Source organism: Entelurus aequoreus, linkage group LG27, assembly GCF_033978785.1.
Source record: "Entelurus aequoreus isolate RoL-2023_Sb linkage group LG27, RoL_Eaeq_v1.1, whole genome shotgun sequence".
In the NCBI taxonomy this organism is placed as follows: domain Eukaryota; kingdom Metazoa; phylum Chordata; class Actinopteri; order Syngnathiformes; family Syngnathidae; genus Entelurus; species Entelurus aequoreus.
The window spans coordinates 39450922-39471569 of record NC_084757.1 but is presented as its reverse complement, the minus strand read 5'-3'; the positions used below and the strand labels follow the sequence as shown (position 1 = coordinate 39471569).

The 20648-nt window shown below is 38.1% G+C and overlaps 1 protein-coding gene across 6 annotated transcripts in view; it reads left to right on the top strand.

Moving 5' to 3' along the window:
• The window catches only part of LOC133644556 (ecotropic viral integration site 5 protein homolog), a 72007-nt gene that overhangs the window by 24303 nt on the left and 27056 nt on the right, over positions 1-20648 (top strand). For all 6 annotated transcript variants that reach the window (XM_062039130.1, XM_062039131.1, XM_062039129.1 and 3 more), the window contains 8 exons: positions 14523-14747; positions 14823-14897; positions 16059-16184; positions 16245-16388; positions 16453-16542; positions 16613-16710; positions 20085-20145; positions 20208-20261. In XM_062039130.1, the coding sequence (XP_061895114.1) occupies positions 14523-14747; positions 14823-14897; positions 16059-16184; positions 16245-16388; positions 16453-16542; positions 16613-16710; positions 20085-20145; positions 20208-20261 (873 nt within the window). The remainder of the gene's footprint in view (positions 1-14522; positions 14748-14822; positions 14898-16058; positions 16185-16244; positions 16389-16452; positions 16543-16612; positions 16711-20084; positions 20146-20207; positions 20262-20648) is intronic.

The following is a 20648-nucleotide window of genomic DNA, read 5'->3' as shown; positions in this document are numbered from 1 at the left end:
CATTAGTAGTGGTATATAGTACAACCCTAGTAGACTATAATAACCACTGCTCATTCATTAGTAGTGGTATATAGTACAACCCTAGTAGACTATAATAACCACTGCTCATTCATTAGTAGTGGTATATAGTACAACCCTAGTAGACTATACTAACCACTGCTCATTCATTAGTAGTGGTATATAGTACAACCCTAGTAGACTATAATAACCACTGCTCATTCATTAGTAGTTGTATATAGTACAACCCTAGTAGACTATAATAACCACTGCTCATTCATTAGTAGTTGTATATAGTACAACCCTAGTAGACTATAATAACCAGTGCTCATTCATTAGTAGTGGTATATAGTACAACCCTAGTAGACTATAATAACCACTGCTCATTCATTAGTAGTGGTATATAGTACAACCCTAGTAGACTATAATAACCACTGCTCAAGCAGCAGTCCTGTTCCCTTTTTTCATTCCTTGCTTTCTCTCCTTCTTGGTCGCTGGGCAGTCATTTCTTCTGCTTACCTGTCAAAACTACCATTTTTGGCTGGGGAATCCAGTTTTTGTCCTTCTTTTCCTGGTTCCGTTTTGTTTGCGATGGCGTCCGCTTGACAAGCCTGGCAACACACAGAGTGAGGGATCATTGAAGGTTTCACGCTCAATCCAAGAAGGTGACAGACTGTAAATATCTTGACAAAAAGGAGATGATTATAGGGCACATTGTCATACTCTGTGGAACATCCAAGAAGAAATGTCAGCCATCTTGAAAAACATCTGAACTATAATCTAGGTGAAGGAGTCCAGAATAGTTTTTATTGCAATATTTCATGAGAAAACTTACAATGTATTAAATCCATCAAGTGGAGTAGATGAGTTGTTGTGATGTAGACAAATGTCCTATTTTCCCAGGAGATGTTCCATATTTACAACTAACATGTTGATGCACCTAGTAAAGGTGTTTGATGATCAAATAAACACAACATTGTGTAAAAACAACAACTTAAAGGCTTGTGCAGATGTTTACTGACATGTAATATTCATCTGGAATAACTTTTACTACATCGGCTACAAATATCGATGATCGGCCTCCTTGAACTTCTAATAATCGGTATCTGTATCGGCCCTGATAACAACCCCTATGGGTGGATGTGTAGTGGCCCGGGAAACAGAGCTGTACTCAGGCACCACCTACTGATGATGTCACAGTTGTTGCACCATCTGTGCTTGTTCCAACTGGCCCTGGGAAGTCAACCTCTGGCCCAGATGCCCCAGGACCCAGCAGATGCAGGATCACGTGCAGGACTAAGCAGAGTCAGCACAGGAAGTTGCAAAATGAGACGTGTCAGCAGGAAAGGCCTCACTGACATCCTGCCTGATCGCCACCTTTTCTTCATCTCTATCAAGTCATCCAGACTTTGTTCTTCCTGCTTCTCACCTTTTCTTCATCTCTATCAAGTCATCCAGACTTTGTTCTTCCTGCTTCTCACCTTTTCTTCATCTCTATCAAGTCATCCAGACTTTGTTCTTCATGCTAGTCACCTTTTCTTCATCTCTATCAAGTCATCCAGACTTTGTTCTTCCTGCTTCTCACCTTTTCTTCATCTCTATCAAGTCATCCAGACTTTGTTCTTCCTGCTTCTCACCTTTTCTTCATCTCTATCAAGTCATCCAGACTTTGTTCTTCCTGCTTCTCACCTTTTCTTCATCTCTATCAAGTCATCCAGACTTTGTTCTTCATGCTAGTCACCTTTTCTTCATCTCTATCAAGTCATCCAGACTTTGTTCTTCCTGCTTCTCACCTTTTCTTCATCTCTATCAAGTCATCCAGACTTTGTTCTTCATGCTAGTCACCTTTTCTTCATCTCTATCAAGTCATCCAGACTTTGTTCTTCCTGCTTCTCACCTTTTCTTCATCTCTATCAAGTCATCCAGACTTTGTTCTTCATGCTAGTCACCTTTTCTTCATCTCTATCAAGTCATCCAGACTTTGTTCTTCATGCTAGTCACCTTTTCTTCATCTCTATCAAGTCATCCAGACTTTGTTCTTCCTGCTTCTCACCTTTTCTTCATCTCTATCAAGTCATCCAGACTTTGTTCTTCATGCTAGTCACCTTTTCTTCATCTCTATCAAGTCATCCAGACTTTGTTCTTCATGCTAGTCACCTTTTCTTCATCTCTATCAAGTCATCCAGACTTTGTTCTTCATGCTTCTCACCTTTTCTTCATCTCTATCAAGTCATCCAGACTTTGTTCTTCATGCTTCTCACCTTTTCTTCATCTCTATCAAGTCATCCAGACTTTGTTCTTCATGCTAGTCACCTTTTCTTCATCTCTATCAAGTCATCCAGACTTTGTTCTTCATGCTTCTCACCTTTTCTTCATCTCTATCAAGTCATCCAGGACTGCTTTGATTTATTTGGAACGTGCATACAGTTAAAAACATGTCCGAAAAGGAGTAGGAAGAAGTTGAGCTTATTTTCCACTTTGGAGCAATTTCTTTCACATTTGTTTGTTGGCTTCCTGTGCTGAATGTGTAAGAGAAGTGACATCAATGGTCAATACAGTTGTGATGAATATGATCACATGATGAGATGAATAAGATGATCATAAATGGTCAATACAGTTGTGATGAATATGATCACATGATGAGATGAATAAGATGATCATAAATGGTCAATACAGTTGTGATGAATATGATCACATGATGAGATGAATAAGATGATCATAAATGGTCAATACAGTTGTGATGAATATGATCAATGATGAGATGAATAAGATGATCATAAATGGTCAATACAGTTGTGATGAATATGATCAATGATGAGATGAATAAGATGACCATAAATGGTCAATACAGTTGTGATGAATATGATCAATGATGAGATGAATAAGATGATCATAAATGGTCAATACAGTTGTGATGAATATGATCACATGATGAGATGAATAAGATGATCATAAATGGTCAATACAGTTGTGATGAATATGATCACATGATGAGATGAATAAGATGATCATAAATGGTCAATACAGTTGTGATGAATATGATCAATGATGAGATGAATAAGATGATCATAAATGGTCAATACAGTTGTGATGAATATGATCACATGATGAGATGAATAAGATGATCATAAATGGTCAATACAGTTGTGATGAATATGATCAATGATGAGATGAATAAGATGATCATAAATGGTCAATACAGTTGTGATGAATATGATCAATGATGAGATGAATAAGATGACCATAAATGGTCAATACAGTTGTGATGAATATGATCACATAATGAGATGAATAAGATGATCATAAATGGTCAATACAGTTGTGATGAATATGATCACATGATGAGATGAATAAGATGATGTCATTGTTCATCAGGATTCTTCTTCTTTGTACTTTGTAAATACTTGGACTTGAAAGAGTTTAACAACCCATTCCATACTTTAATTCCACATAGTGACATGCTGAAGGTTTGAAGTGTTGTACGTGCATACAGATGTTTTAACTTTTAAAGGGGAACTGCACTTTTTTTTTTACATTTTGCCTATCGTTCACAATCTTTTTTTTTTTGTTTTTTTGCAATCTAACATGTAAAAATCAGCTTGTTCCAAGTAGCTAGCAATGCAGCTAATGTTAGCGATCAATTGTACTTCTGAATCACTTTAAAAATGCTTTCAAAAACCGCCAACAATACTTCATTGATGTGGTGTAACCTGTGTAATGACAAACTGTAGCAACACTGAGGAACTCTTTTTCTAGCGTACTACCACACTGGCATGCTACAGTATTAGCCAGTTAGCTTTTGAGTTAGTAATCCACCACACTGATAAGACACTCATCTTACTGACTGAAAACATGTTCCAGTAGTATTTCATGTTTGTACACAGTTGTACTAACAGGCATGGTGATCTATATGAAGTGTGACTCACTCCATGAACAGTTGTCTGTTTAGTTCAGCTGGCCGGGGACATTTTTCCCAGTTTATTTTAGTAAGCACTCCATTTATGTAGAAATAGCTTGGCTTTAAGTTCCACATTTATCAATCAATCAATCAATCAATGTTTATTTATATAGCCCTAAATCACAAGTGTCTCAAAGGGCTGTACAAGCCACAACGACATCCTCGGTACAGAGCCCACATACGGGCAAGGAAAACTCACCCCAGTGGGACGTCAATGTGAATGACTATGAGAAACCTTGGAGAGGACCGCATATGTGGGTAACCCCCCCCTCTAGGGGAGACCGAAAGCAATGGACGTGGAGTGAGTCTGACATAATATTGTGAAAGTCTAACACATCAGCGAGAGTCCAGTCCATAGTGGGGCCAGCAGGAACCATCCCGAGCGGAGACGGGTCAGCAGCGTAGAGATGTACCCATCTGATGGACAGGCTAGCGGTCCACCCCGGGTTGGGAGCAGAGGAGAAAAGAAAAGAAAAGAAACGGCAGATCAACTGGTCTAAAAAGGGAGTCTATTTAAAGGCTAGAGTATACAAATGAGTTTTAAGATGAGACTTAAATGCTTCTACTGAGGTAGCATCTCTAACTTTACATTTAATGTCACTTTCACCTCACTCTGGTGCCTCCAACGTCTCACTATTCCTTCCTGCTGGCTTCTATAAGCAGCAGTTCCTCCTCAGTATATTCAGCTTGAAAAATTATAAGGTTGAATAATAAATCCTCATTCGTCCAAAAATAGTCGTCTTTGTCATCTGTTACCAAGTCTGCCGTGATTAGAAAACACTCGCGTTTCTTTCTGGAAGTAGGAAGTCATAAGTGTGTTGCCATGGAAACAGAAATAGAAGTGCTGAGGAAAAAAGTTCCGACAATGATTAAAATGATAAAAAAAAGGTTAAATATTGAACATATTATATATTGTTATGAAGGTGTCTGTTACTACATTATATATATACTTGCAGTGTGTATATTGTACATATTACATATTGTTATGGTGTGTGTTACTACATTATATATATACTTGCAGTGTGTATATTGTACATATTACATATTGTTATGAAGGTGTCTGTTACTACATTATATATATACTTGCAGTGTGTATATTGTACATATTACATATTGTTATGAAGGTGTCTGTTACTACATTATATATATACTTGCAGTGTGTATATTGTACATATTACATATTGTTATGAAGGTGTCTGTTACTACATGATATAAGAAACTAAAGCCCAGAAATTATCATGTAGAAAGCTGGAACGCAAATGGCGTGCGACTAAACTTGAGGTTTTCCATCAAGCATGGTGTGATAGTTTAATAACTTATAAACGCATGCTTACCTCAGCTAAAGCTAAATATTACTCAAATCTCATCCACCTCAACAAAAATGATCCTAAATTTCTGTTTAGTACAGTAGCATCGCTAACCCAACAAGGGACTCCTCCCAGTAGCTCCACCCACTCAGCAGATGACTTTATGAATTTCTTTAATAAGAAAATTGAAGTCATTAGAAAAGAGATTAAAGACAATGCATCTCAGCTACAACTGGGTTCTATTAACACAAATACGACTGTATATACGACGGACACTGCCCTCCAAAATAGTTTCTCTGTCTTTGATGAAATAACATTGGAGGAATTGTCAAAATGTGTAAATGGGACAAAACAAACAACATGTTTACTTGACCCAATTCCTGGGAAACTTATCAAGGAGCTTTTTGTATTATTAGGTCCATCAGTGTTAAATATTATAAACTTATCACTTTCCTCTGGTACTGTTCCCCTAGCATTCAAAAAAGCGGTTATTCATCCTCTGCTCAAAAGACCTAACCTCGATCCTGACCTCATGGTAAACTACCGACCGGTGTCCCACCTTCCGTTTATCTCGAAAATCCTCGAAAAAATTGTAGCACAGCAGCTAAATGAACACTTAGCGTCTAACAATCTCTGTGAACCTTTTCAATCCGGTTTCAGGGCAAATCACTCTACGGAGACAGCCCTCGCAAAAATGACTAATGATCTATTGCTAACCATGGATGTCATCTATGTTGCTGCTTCTTGATCTTAGCGCCGCTTTCGATACTGTTGATCATAATATTTTATTAGAGTGTATCAAAACGCGTATTGGGATGTCAGACTTAGCCTTGTCTTGGTTTAACTCTTATCTTACTGACAGGATGCAGTGCGTCTCCCATAACAATGTGACCTCGGACTATGTTAAGGTAACGTGCGGAGTTCCCCAGGGTTCGGTTCTTGGCCCTGCACTCTTTAGTATTTACATGCTGCCGCTAGGTGACATCATACGCAAATACGGTGTTAGCTTTCACTGTTATGCTGATGACACTCAACTCTACATGCCCCTAAGGCTGACCAACACGCCGGATTGTAGTCAGCTGGAGGCGTGTCTTAATGACATTAAACAATGGATGTCCGCTAACTTTTTGCAACTCAACGCTAAGAAAACGGAAATGCTGATTATCGGTCCTGCTCAACACCGACATCTATTTAAAAATACCACCTTAACATTTGACAACCAAACAATTAAACAAGGAGACTCGGTAAAGAATCTGGGTATTATCTTCCACCCAACTCTCTCGTTTGAGTCACACATTAAAAGTGTTACTAAAACGGCCTTCTTTCATCTCCGTAATATCGCTAAAATTCGTCCCATTTTGTCCACAAGCGATGCTGAGATCATTATCCATGCGTTCGTTACATCTCGTCTCGATTACTGTAATGTTTTATTTTCGGGCCTCCCTATGTCTAGCATTAAAAGATTACAGTTGGTACAAAATGCGGCTGCTAGACTTTTGACAAAAACAAGAAAGTTTGATCATATAACGCCTATACTGTATATACCTTTATATACATATATATATATATATACACCTATACTGGCTCACTTGCACTGGCTTCCTGTGCACCTAAGATGCGACTTTAAGGTTTTACTACTTACGTATAAAATACTACACGGTTTAGCTCCAGCCTATCTTGCAGATTGTATTGTACCATATGTCCCGGCAAGAAATCTGCGTTCAAAGAACTCCGGCTTATTAGTGATTCCCAGAGCCAAAAAAAAGTCTGCGGGCTATAGAGCGTTTTCTATTCGGGCTCCAATACTATGGAATGCCCTCCCGGTAAAAGTTAGAGATGCTACCTCAGTAGAAGCATTTAAGTCTCATCTTAAAACTCATTTGTATACTCTAGCCTTTAAATAGACTCCCTGTTTAGACCAGTTGATCTGCCGTTTCTTTTCTTTTCTTTTCTACTCTGCTCCAAACCCGGGGTGGACCGCTAGCCTGTTCATCAGATGGGGACATCTCTACGCTGCTGACCCGTCTCCACTCGGGATGGTTCCTGCTGGCCCCACTATGGACTGGACTCTCGCTGATGTGTTAGACTTTCACAATATTATGTCAGACCCACTCCACATCCATTGCTTTCGGTCTCCCCTAGAGGGGGGGGTTACCCACATATGCGGTCCTCTCCAAGGTTTCTCATAGTCATTCACATTGACGTCCCACTGGGGTGAGTTTTCCTTGCCCGTATGTGGGCTCTGTACCGAGGATGTCGTTGTGGCTTGTACAGCCCTTTGAGACACTTGTGATTTAGGGCTATATAAATAAACATTGATTGATGATTGATTGATATACTTGCAGTGTGTATATTGTACATATTACATATTGTTATGAAGGTGTCTGTTACTACATGATATATATACTTGCAGTGTGTATATTGTACATATTACATATTGTTATGAAGGTGTCTGTTACTACATTATATATATACTTGCAGTGTGTATATTGTACATATTATATATTGTTATGAAGGTGTCTGTTACTACATTATATATATACTTGCAGTGTGTATATTGTACATATTACATATTGTTATGAAGGTGTCTGTTACTACATGATATATATACTTGCAGTGTGTATATTGTACATATTACATATTGTTATGAAGGTGTCTGTTACTACATTATATATATACTTGCAGTATGTATATAAAACATATTACATATTGTTATATAGCTTTTGGGCACCAGTTAGCCGCATCTTGCAAGCGTTTTTTTATCTTTAGAATCCTAAAAAAAAGACATGTCTTCTTGTCTCTCATAATGTTAGTGAATAAAAGGAAAAATTCCCCCCCAAAAAGTGCAGTTCCGCTTTAAGTTGAATTTTTCTCTAAGATTGTATTTTTCTGTTGTTGAGAACATTGTTGGCTAGAAAGTAATAGTTTGCTTTGTGCATAATTGTATCTCTTTGCAAACGCAGCAAGTGATAAAGTGTTTGAATGTTCTCTATATACAACATTATGCAATATTTAAACTCACCTCTTTTGTAACACAGTGTGAATGAAGTGTATTTATGTACAATAATATGTAACACTAGTGAGTAGTAGATGTAACAGTGTGAATGAAGTGTATTTATGTACAATAATATGTAACACTAGTGAGTAGTAGATGTAACACAGTGTGAATGAAGTGTAATTATGTACAATAATATGTAACACTAGTGAGTAGTAGATGTAACACTAGTGAGTAGTAGATGTAACACAGTGTGAATAAAGTGTATTTATGTACAATAATATGTAACACTAGTGAGTAGTAGATGTAACACAGTGTGAATGAAGTGTATTTATGTACAATAATATGTAACACTAGTGAGTAGTAGATGTAACACAGTGTGAATGAAGTGTATTTATGTACAATAATATGTAACACTAGTGAGTAGTAGATGTAACACAGTGTGAATGAAGTGTATTTATGTACAATAATATGTAACACTAGTGAGTAGTAGATGTAACACAGTGTGAATGAAGTGTATTTATGTACAATAATATGTAACACTAGTGAGTAGTAGATGTAACACAGTGTGAATGAAGTGTATTTATGTACAATAATATGTAACACTAGTGAGTAGTAGATGTAACACAGTGTGAATGAAGTGTATTTATGTACAATAATATGTAACACTAGTGAGTAGTAGATGTAACACAATGTGAATGAAGTGTATTTATGTACAATAATATGTAACACTAGTGAGTAGTAGATGTAACACAGTGTGAATGAAGTGTATTTATGTACAATAATATGTAACACTAGTGAGTAGTAGATGTAACACAATGTGAATGAAGTGTATTTATGTACAATAATATGTAACACTAGTGAGTAGTAGATGTAACACAGTGTGAATGAAGTGTATTTATGTACAATAATATGTAACACTAGTGAGTAGTAGATGTAACACAGTGTGAATGAAGTGTATTTATGTACAATAATATGTAACACTAGTGAGTAGTAGATGTAACACTAGTGAGTAGTAGATGTAACACAGTGTGAATGAAGTGTATTTATGTACAATAATATGTAACACTAGTGAGTAGTAGATGTAACACAGTGTGAATGAAGTGTATTTATGTACAATAATATGTAACACTAGTGAGTAGTAGATGTAACACAGTGTGAATGAAGTGTATTTATGTACAATAATATGTAACACTAGTGAGTAGTAGATGTAACACAGTGTGAATGAAGTGTATTTATGTACAATAATATGTAACACTAGTGAGTAGTAGATGTAACACAGTGTGAATGAAGTGTATTTATGTACAATAATATGTAACACTAGTGAGTAGTAGATGTAACACAATGTGAATGAAGTGTATTTATGTACAATAATATGTAACACTAGTGAGTAGTAGATGTAACACAGTGTGAATGAAGTGTATTTATGTACAATAATATGTAACACTAGTGAGTAGTAGATGTAACACAATGTGAATGAAGTGTATTTATGTACAATAATATGTAACACTAGTGAGTAGTAGATGTAACACAATGTGAATGAAGTGTATTTATGTACAATAATATGTAACACTAGTGAGTAGTAGATGTAACACAGTGTGAATGAAGTGTATTTATGTACAATAATATGTAACACTAGTGAGTAGTAGATGTAACACAGTGTGAATGAAGTGTATTTATGTACAATAATATGTAACACTAGTGAGTAGTAGATGTAACACAATGTGAATGAAGTGTATTTATGTACAATAATATGTAACACTAGTGAGTAGTAGATGTAACACAGTGTGAATGAAGTGTATTTATGTACAATAATATGTAACACTAGTGAGTAGTAGATGTAACACAGTGTGAATGAAGTGTATTTATGTACAATAATATGTAACACTAGTGAGTAGTAGATGTAACACAGTGTGAATGAAGTGTATTTATGTACAATAATATGTAACACTAGTGAGTAGTAGATGTAACACAGTGTGAATGAAGTGTATTTATGTACAATAATATGTAACACTAGTGAGTAGTAGATGTAACACAGTGTGAATGAAGTGTATTTATGTACAATAATATGTAACACTAGTGAGTAGTAGATGTAACACAATGTGAATGAAGTGTATTTATGTACAATAATATGTAACACTAGTGAGTAGTAGATGTAACACAGTGTGAATGAAGTGTATTTATGTACAATAATATGTAACACTAGTGAGTAGTAGATGTAACACAATGTGAATGAAGTGTATTTATGTACAATAATATGTAACACTAGTGAGTAGTAGATGTAACACAATGTGAATGAAGTGTATTTATGTACAATAATATGTAACACTAGTGAGTAGTAGATGTAACACAGTGTGAATGAAGTGTATTTATGTACAATAATATGTAACACTAGTGAGTAGTAGATGTAACACAGTGTGAATGAAGTGTATTTATGTACAATAATATGTAACACTAGTGAGTAGTAGATGTAACACTAGTGAGTAGTAGATGTAACACAGTGTGAATGAAGTGTATTTATGTACAATAATATGTAACACTAGTGAGTAGTAGATGTAACACAGTGTGAATGAAGTGTATTTATGTACAATAATATGTAACACTAGTGAGTAGTAGATGTAACACAGTGTGAATGAAGTGTATTTATGTACAATAATATGTAACACTAGTGAGTAGTAGATGTAACACAGTGTGAATGAAGTGTATTTATGTACAATAATATGTAACACTAGTGAGTAGTAGATGTAACACAGTGTGAATGAAGTGTATTTATGTACAATAATATGTAACACTAGTGAGTAGTAGATGTAACACAATGTGAATGAAGTGTATTTATGTACAATAATATGTAACACTAGTGAGTAGTAGATGTAACACAGTGTGAATGAAGTGTATTTATGTACAATAATATGTAACACTAGTGAGTAGTAGATGTAACACAATGTGAATGAAGTGTATTTATGTACAATAATATGTAACACTAGTGAGTAGTAGATGTAACACAATGTGAATGAAGTGTATTTATGTACAATAATATGTAACACTAGTGAGTAGTAGATGTAACACAGTGTGAATGAAGTGTATTTATGTACAATAATATGTAACACTAGTGAGTAGTAGATGTAACACAGTATGAATGAAGTGTATTTATGTACAATAATATGTAACACTAGTGAGTAGTAGATGTAACACAGTGTGAATGAAGTGTATTTATGTACAATAATATGTAACACTAGTGAGTAGTAGATGTAACACAGTGTGAATGAAGTGTATTTATGTACAATAATATGTAACACTAGTGAGTAGTAGATGTAACACAGTGTGAATGAAGTGTATTTATGTACAATAATATGTAACACTAGTGAGTAGTAGATGTAACACAATGTGAATGAAGTGTATTTATGTACAATAATATGTAACACTAGTGAGTAGTAGATGTAACACAGTGTGAATGAAGTGTATTTATGTACAATAATATGTAACACTAGTGAGTAGTAGATGTAACACAATGTGAATGAAGTGTATTTATGTACAATAATATGTAACACTAGTGAGTAGTAGATGTAACACAATGTGAATGAAGTGTATTTATGTACAATAATATGTAACACTAGTGAGTAGTAGATGTAACACAGTGTGAATGAAGTGTATTTATGTACAATAATATGTAACACTAGTGAGTAGTAGATGTAACACAGTGTGAATGAAGTGTATTTATGTACAATAATATGTAACACTAGTGAGTAGTAGATGTAACACAATGTGAATGAAGTGTATTTATGTACAATAATATGTAACACTAGTGAGTAGTAGATGTAACACAATGTGAATGAAGTGTATTTATGTACAATAATATGTAACACTAGTGAGTAGTAGATGTAACACAGTGTGAATGAAGTGTATTTATGTACAATAATATGTAACACTAGTGAGTAGTAGATGTAACACAATGTGAATGAAGTGTATTTATGTACAATAATATGTAACACTAGTGAGTAGTAGATGTAACACAATGTGAATGAAGTGTATTTCTGCACAATAACTCCGATTATGTACTAATAGTGAGCAGTGGAGTGATTTTTGGTCCAAACATTTTTTGCTTTATTATTATTGAAGTGTTTCCTGCTACTTTATTGTTGTATATGTGTATGTGCGATATCCAGTTCATTTCATCATCCATTATAGAAATGACATTTGTTGAACTTTTTGTCTTTTTTCTACTTTTAGTTGTACTGAGATTCAAAGACTGTTTGTGTCTCTTTAATGTGTTCATTTCTTTTAGTATGTGTGAATGAACATTTTCTACACCAAAATTCATCCATTTCTTATTCTTCTTCTCCAGATTTTGCCGTGCTCTAATTCCAGGAATTCCCAGAATTCTCCTTTTTTTCAAATCCTTTTTTCACCCTTTTTTCAACCTTTTTTCTGGCGACTACTCCTTCCACATGTTCCACCCACTTCAACCGTTCCACCATCAAATCGATCCTATTAATCAGGACAAAAAACTAAGTTGTTTTTTGAACTGGAAAAATTCTCGGTTTTCCCGAAATTCCAGGAATTCCGTAATACTATTTCTCCATTAAAAATGGTACTATGTCAACATTTCTCCACCAATTTGAAAAATTCCAACGTCATTAAGAACATTCAAATGTTTTAGCATTTTCAAAAAAATTCCCGCTTTTCCCGAAATTCCCAAATTTCAATGAAACTCTCATTGAAAAGAATGGGACTTTTTTCAAAGTTCCACAACTTCCACATTTTTTATCCGATTCAATCTGTTCTAACTTCTAAATATTCAGCCTCTTCAGGAATTGTGTGCTCCCTTTCAACAATTATAAAAAAAAATTCTGTATTTTCTATAATTCCTACTTTTTGGGGACATGTTCCCCATTCCACAGGAAATCCATTGTTCAAACTTCCACATTTTTCCACCGATTCAAACCATTCCACCTTCAACACATTCAACTCATCCTGGAAATTCACTCTACCTTATTTTTCGGACTATAAGTCGCTCCGGAGTATAAGTCGCACCAGCCGAAAATGCATAGTAAAGAAGGAAAAAAACATATATAAGTCGCACTGGAGTATAAGTCGCATTTTTGGGGGAAATGTATTTGATAAAATCCACCACCAAGAATAGACATTTGAAAGGCAATTTAAAATGTGTAAAGAATAGTGAACAACAGGCTGAATAAGTGTACGTTATATGAGGCATAAATAACCAACTGGTATGTTAACCTCACATATTATGGTAAGAGTCATTCAAATAACTATAACATATAGAACATGCTATACGTTTACTGTCACTCCTAATCGCTAAATCCCATGAAATCTTATACGTCTAGTCTCTTACGGGAATGACATCAATAATATTATAATGTGTTCATCATTTCACACATAAGTCGCTCCTGAGTATAAGTCGCACCCCCGGCCAAACTATGGAAAAAAGTGCGACTTATAGTCCGAAAAATACAGTACCAATTTTCCACGTTCAACTAATTTCAAGGAATTCCTGTTTTTTCCTGACCTTATTTGCAACTTTTGTTAGTGCGATGACTCCTTTCACATTTTCAAGCCATTTCAAGCGTTCCACTGTCAAAACATTCCTTTTAGTCAGAACAAAAAAGCAAGTTGGTTTAAGAACTTGCTTTTCCTGAAACTCTGTAATAAATAAACATTGATTGATTGATTGATAATACCATTTTTCAATTAAAAACTGTTACTACTCCAACATTTCTTGACCGATTTAAACAATTCCAACACCAACCAATTCAGCTCATTCAGGACATCCATGCTCCTAATCATTTTCAAAAATATCCCGCCTTTCCCAAAATTCCCAAATTTCCAGGAAGTTCCCATTGAAATGAATGGGACATTTTTCCAAGTTGCACAATTCCCACATTTTTCAAGCTATTTAAACACACTTTTCACTCATCCTGGACATTCTAACTAACTCTTTCCCAAGTTCCAAACCAAATTCAAGTGTTCCTGGAAATTGAAACTGTTCAACATTCAAAGCATTCCAACCTTCTTCCATTCCTACTACATTGTGTCAGCATTCCAGTTCAACTTCAGCATGGGAGTGTTCCCACTCACCTCTGTGCTCTCTCCTGAACATGGTCTGCAAATAATACTCACTTTAAGTCCTTTTGTGAGAACAATTTTGGGCTCAGTATTGATCTCTGGGGTACGCCGCCAGACCTATTTAGCGCCAGAAAGAAAGTAGAAGCACATTTGTCCCGTCTGATGCACCTCCTTTCCCCAGGATCTGGTGGTAAAAGGGATCCCGCACCACTTCCGGGCCATCGTGTGGCAGCTGCTATGCAACGCCCAGAACATGGCCATCAAGGACCAGTACTCGGACCTCCTGAAGATGACGTCGCCCTGCGAGAAGCTGATTCGCCGAGACATCGCCCGCACTTACCCGGAGCACGACTTCTTCAAGGAGAAGGACAGCCTGGGCCAGGAGGTCCTCTTCAACGTCATGAAGGTGTTGCCGTCATTTCTTTGACTCCTGGATTGTTTCAAGCCTGCTAAATGTTGCAATGCACCTTTTGCTGCTCAGGCGTATTCTCTGGTGGACCGCGAGGTGGGTTATTGCCAAGGAAGTGCCTTCATCGTCGGGCTGCTGCTCATGCAGGTACCGCTCATCCAACCTCACCCCGAGTGAAGAAAGAAGTCTAGCAAGGAGTTACAGGTGCTAGGGATGGTCTCCATTTATATAGCGCTTCATTACATTCCACGTGGTGTTGACACACGGCTGGCGAGAGCTGCCATGCCAGGACTAGGATGGCGGAAGCTGGATTCAAACCAGGAAGCTGGCATGGCCGCTCTTCCTTCTGAGCCACCTTTTATCGTTTTAAATTAGAATGAGCGGAAAAACGTGATTTACTGCACTTTTATAAACTTATGGACTGACTGGCGCCAGCTCGCTAGCTTATATGCTAACATGAAAACAAGAGCCATTAAGGTATTTCCAAATGAAGAAAGGACATACTCTAATCTAAAGTTGTATAAACACATTAGTGTCTGAACAAGTAAGATATTTCATTGTCACCACACGACCCTCAAATAGTTTTCCAGCAGTTATGATGGCGCCCGCCCGCCCTGCCAGGTAGTGGTTTTCAAACAACAATATCTTGTAAAAGATGACATAAAGGTTACTTGACAACACAGTATTTATTTACACAAACATGGCAAAGAAATCAATCTTTTTTTGCACTACTGTATTCACTTTAAGTACATCAGTTCACAAGACTAGTTTAAGTTACAGTAAGCTCATGACACAGCAAGTCCAACGATGCGGACACGTTTGTTACTGGGTGTTTCCCGCCTTGGAGACTTGGCATGTGTGATCATTTCATGTGTGTGCTGTTTCAGACTGTAAGATTGTTCAATGAAGGACACTTGAAGCATGTGTGTGTCACTTTAAGAAAGGTGACTGATACAGCTGCTGTGTCGTTGGGCAGGAAGCGCCAAACTTTATCTTTCTTTCGAAGTTGGAAAAGTGGAGTTTTTGCCGCCATTATTGAAAGAAATGGAACTAAGAAAAGGGAAAATTAGTTATTTTCCAGTTGACTATTTGGCACATGTCATATTTATTTCTGCACTGCTATTTGTGCAGAATGTATTACAATAAAGTACCAAGTCAAACATGTGGCAACTTTTTTTTAACACAGTGTCAATACAGCTAGTGAGTGTGCCAAACGCTCACTACTTGTTTGAATATAATATGTGATGGCTAGGAATATTGGATGTGGACATTCCCCAAATGTGAAGTGTCGTTGTTTTGAAATGTCAGATGCCAGAGGAGGAGGCCTTCTGCGTCTTCGTGAAGCTGATGCAGGACTACAGACTACGAGAGCTCTTCAAGCCCAGCATGGCGGAGCTGGGCCTCTGCATGTACCAGCTGGAGTGCATGATCCAGGTAGGAAGAGCACTTGACAGACCTTGGCACGGTGGCCCCAGGTAAACATCTGCCCTCTAGGAACATCTGCCGGAGCTGCACCTGCACTTCCAGGCACAGAGTTTCCACACCTCCATGTACGCCTCCACCTGGTTCCTCACCATCTTCCTCACCTGCTTCCCGCTGCCCGCGGCCACCAGGATCTTTGACATCTTCATGTATGAGGTGGGTTCTCCAAGGCTCTGGGAACTGTTGGGCATTAGCGACTAACCAGGCCGTCCCTGGTCAGGGTCTGGAGATCGTGTTCCGAGTGGGCCTGGCCATCCTGCAGATGAACCAGGCGGAGCTCATCCAGCTGGACATGGAGGGCATGCTGCAGGTAGGAAAGCAGGCCCCGCCCACAGGAAGCTGTTCCTGGAACTCACGCAGCTTGTGCTCCCTGACCGCAGCACTTCCAGAGGGTGGTCCCGCACCAGCTGGACAGCGGACCTGACAAAGTCATCCAGGCGGCGTATCAAGTCAAGTACAACGCCAAGAAGATGAAGAAGTAAGAAGACACATTTGTCATGAAAGACTTTAACACGCTGCCTAGATAGCAGGAGAAGACTGCAGCTGACTTCATCAATCATACAATCATCCTAGAAGGAAGGCTTGTCCCCATACCCATACTTCACCTTTAACTTGACTTTTTACACCAAAATGCTTCCATTCTCCTTTTTCTGTCTACACACTGTGTCTGCTTGTAAGTACTCTGTGTGTGTGTGTGTGTGTGTGTGCTGCCCAACATGCTCCTCTGCTTTTATGTCTACACACTGTGTCTGCTTGTAAGTACTCCGTGTGTGTGCGCTGCCCAACATGCTCCTCTGCTTTTATGTCTACACACTGTGTCTGCTTGTAAGTACTCTGTGTGTGTGTGCTGCCCAACATGCTCCTCTGCTTTTCTGTCTACACACTGTGTCTGCTTGTAAGTACTCTGTGTGTGTGTGCTGCCCAACATGCTCCTCTGCTTTTCTGTCTACACACTGTGTCTGCTTGTAAGTACTCTGTGTGTGTGCGCTGCCCAACATGCTCCTCTGCTTTTCTGTCTACACACTGTGTCTGCTTGTGAGTACTCTGTGTGTGTGCGCTGCCCAACATGCTCCTCTGCTTTTCTGTCTACACACTGTGTCTGCTTGTAAGTACTCTGTGTGTGTGTGTGCTGCCCAACATGCTCCTCTGCTTTTCTGTCTACACACTGTGTCTGCTTGTAAGTAGTCTGTGTGTGTGTGCTGCCCAACATGCTCCTCTGCTTTTCTGTCTACACACTGTGTCTGCTTGTAAGTACTCTGTGTGTGTGTGCTGCCCAACATGCTCCTCTGCTTTTCTGTCTACACACTGTGTCTGCTTGTAAGTACTCTGTGTGTGTGTGCTGCCCAACATGCTCCTCTGCTTTTCTGTCTACACACTGTGTCTGCTTGTAAGTACTCTGTGTGTGTGTGCTGCCCAACATGCTCCTCTGCTTTTCTGTCTACACACTGTGTCTGCTTGTAAGTACTCTGTGTGTGTGTGTGTGCTGCCCAACATGCTCCTCTGCTTTTCTGTCTACACACTGTGTCTGCTTGTAAGTACTCTGTGTGTGTGCGCTGCCCAACATGCTCCTCTGCTTTTCTGTCTACACACTGTGTCTGCTTGTAAGTACTCTGTGTGTGTGTGTGTGAGCTGCCCAACATGCTCCTCTGCTTTTCTGTGTACACACTGTGTCTGCTTGTAAGTACTCTGTGTGTGTGCGCTGCCCAACATGCTCCTCTGCTTTTCTGTCTACACACTGTGTCTGCTTGTAAGTACTCTGTGTGTGTGTGTGTGTGTGCCCAACATGCTCCTCTGCTTTTCTGTCTACACACTGTCTGCTTGTAAGTACTCTGTGTGTGTGTGTGTGCTGCCCAACATGCTCCTCTGCTTTTCTGTCTACACACTGTGTCTGCTTGTATGTACTGTGTGGGTGGGTGTGTGTGTGTGTGTGTGTGTGCTGCCCAACATGCTCCTCTGCTTTTCTGTGTACACACTGTGTCTGCTTGTAAGTACTCCGTGTGTGTGCGCTGCCCAACATGCTCCTCTGCTTTTCGCATCTTAAGAGAGTGTATTATGACAATAGTAGAGTTAATATCTGACACCTGCATTCAAGAGAGTGTATTATGACAATAGTAGAGTTAATATCTGACACCTGCATTCAAGAGAGTGTATTATGACAATAGTAGAGTTAATATCTGACACCTGCATTCAAGAGAGTGTATTATGACAATAGTAGAGTTAATATCTGACACCTGCATTCAAGAGAGTCTATTATGACAATAGTAGAGTTAATATCTGACACCTGCATTCAAGAGAGTGTATTATGACAATAGTAGAGCGCAGCAAAGGAGCTCCATGTACACTTTGTCTTCAAATAATTGTATTTATTCAAGAGGAAGTGATGGAAATGGAACATAAACATGTATTTAATGCTCAACTCTTAATATTAAGGATGTATTGAGAACTGCTATAATTCAGTGTTACATTATTTACAAACATGAACTGTTGGAGTGCATAACTTACACAAATCATATTTTAATATTACGTTCAATAACATTGTAACTATTCAAATGTAATGTGTACATTTGATCATGAAGGCCAAACTAAATAAAACAAGATGATGTGTGCATTTATGAAGAAATAAACTAGTTTCATCATGGTGTACTACAAACTACTTTGTTTTCAAGTAAGAGAGGGACAAGCGGTAGAAAATGGATGGGTAGTTCTGATTGGTGCTTTCCCCCCTCCCCTCTCCCACATGCAAGTGTGATTGGCTATTTTCTCCCACCCACCTACAGACAGAATTACATATGATTGGATTTGGTCTCTGTCAATCATTTTGTCAGTTTTAACTTACATTGTCAATCATTTTGTCAGTTTTAACTTACATTGTCAATCATTTTGTCAGTTTTAACTTATATTGTCAATCATTTTGTCAGTTTTAACTTACATTGTCAATCAGTTTGTCAGTTTTAACTTACATTGTCTATCAGTTTGTCAGTTTTAACTTACATTGTCAATCATTTTGTAAGTTTTAACTTACATTGTCAATCAGTTTGTCAGTTTTAACTTACATTGTCAATCAGTTTGTCAGTTTTAACTTACATTGTCAATCATTTTGTCAGTTTTAACTTACATTGTCAATCATTTTGTCAGTTTTAACTTACATTGTCAATCATTTTGTCAGTTTTAACTTACATTGTCAATCAGTTTGTCAGTTTTAACTTACATTGTCAATCAGTTTGTCAGTTTTAACTTACATTGTCAATCATTTTGTCAGTTTTAACTTACATTGTCAATCAGTTTGTCAGTTTTAACTTACATTGTCAATCATTTTGTCAGTTTTAACTTACATTGTCAATCATTTTGTCAGTTTTAACTTACATTGTCTATCAGTTTGTCAGTTTTAACTTACATTGTCAATCATTTTGTCAGTTTTAACTTACATTGTCAATCATTTTGTCAGTTTTAACTTACATTGTCAATCATGTGCTTCAAGAGGTAGTCTACCTGAAATGCTTTTCACTTCACAGGTGTGCTTGAAGCTCATGGAGAGAATGCCAAGAGTGTGCAAAACAGTAATCAGAGCAAACTATTTTGAAGAAACTAGAATATAAAAGATGTTTTTGTTAAGCACATAACTCCACATGTGTTCATTCATAGTTGTGATGTGACAACCTACAATGTAAATAGTCATGAACATAAACATTGAATGAGGAGAAGGTGTGTCCAACCTGTAGGTCCATTCTCCCTCTTGTCTCCACACTGTTTCTGCTTGTGTGTGTTGACTCACATGCACCTCAAATAAAAAGTACTTTAGTACTTAGTTACTAGAGACACCACCTGTTTCACCTTCTGGTCTTGCCTCCCAAGGTTGGAGAAGGAGTACACCAGCATCAAAAGCAAGGAGATGGAGGAGCAGGTGGAGATAAAAGTGAGTGTCCGCCACGCCATGTGTTCTGTGACGGATGATGTCACTTCCTGCCTTCTTTGCAGAGGCTGCGGACGGAGAATCGCCTCCTCAAGCAGAGGATCGACACGCTGGAGAAGGTGAGCTCCTCTCGCACTAACCCAGCTGAAAGTATTGGCCATGCGTGGTCGTCGGGGGACCAGCGGAGGGGCCGCGTCATTACTAATGGTGTGTTCGTGCATGCCGGGCTGCACCGTGTAGTTTGCAGCATGAAGCGGGTGTTTACACAAGAAGATCATCGCTCTCCATCTTGTAACTCCCACCACCTTTTTGTCACTGACCCCCAGTCCGTGGAAGCTCAGGGCTTTTTTTGGACTCTTCCACTTATGTCATGTCACTCACGCTTGCTCCTCCCACTTATGTCATGTCACTTACGCTTGCTCCTCCCACTTATGTCATGTCACTCACGCTTGCTCCTCCCACTTATGTCATGTCACTCACGCTGGCTCCTCCCACTTATGTCATGT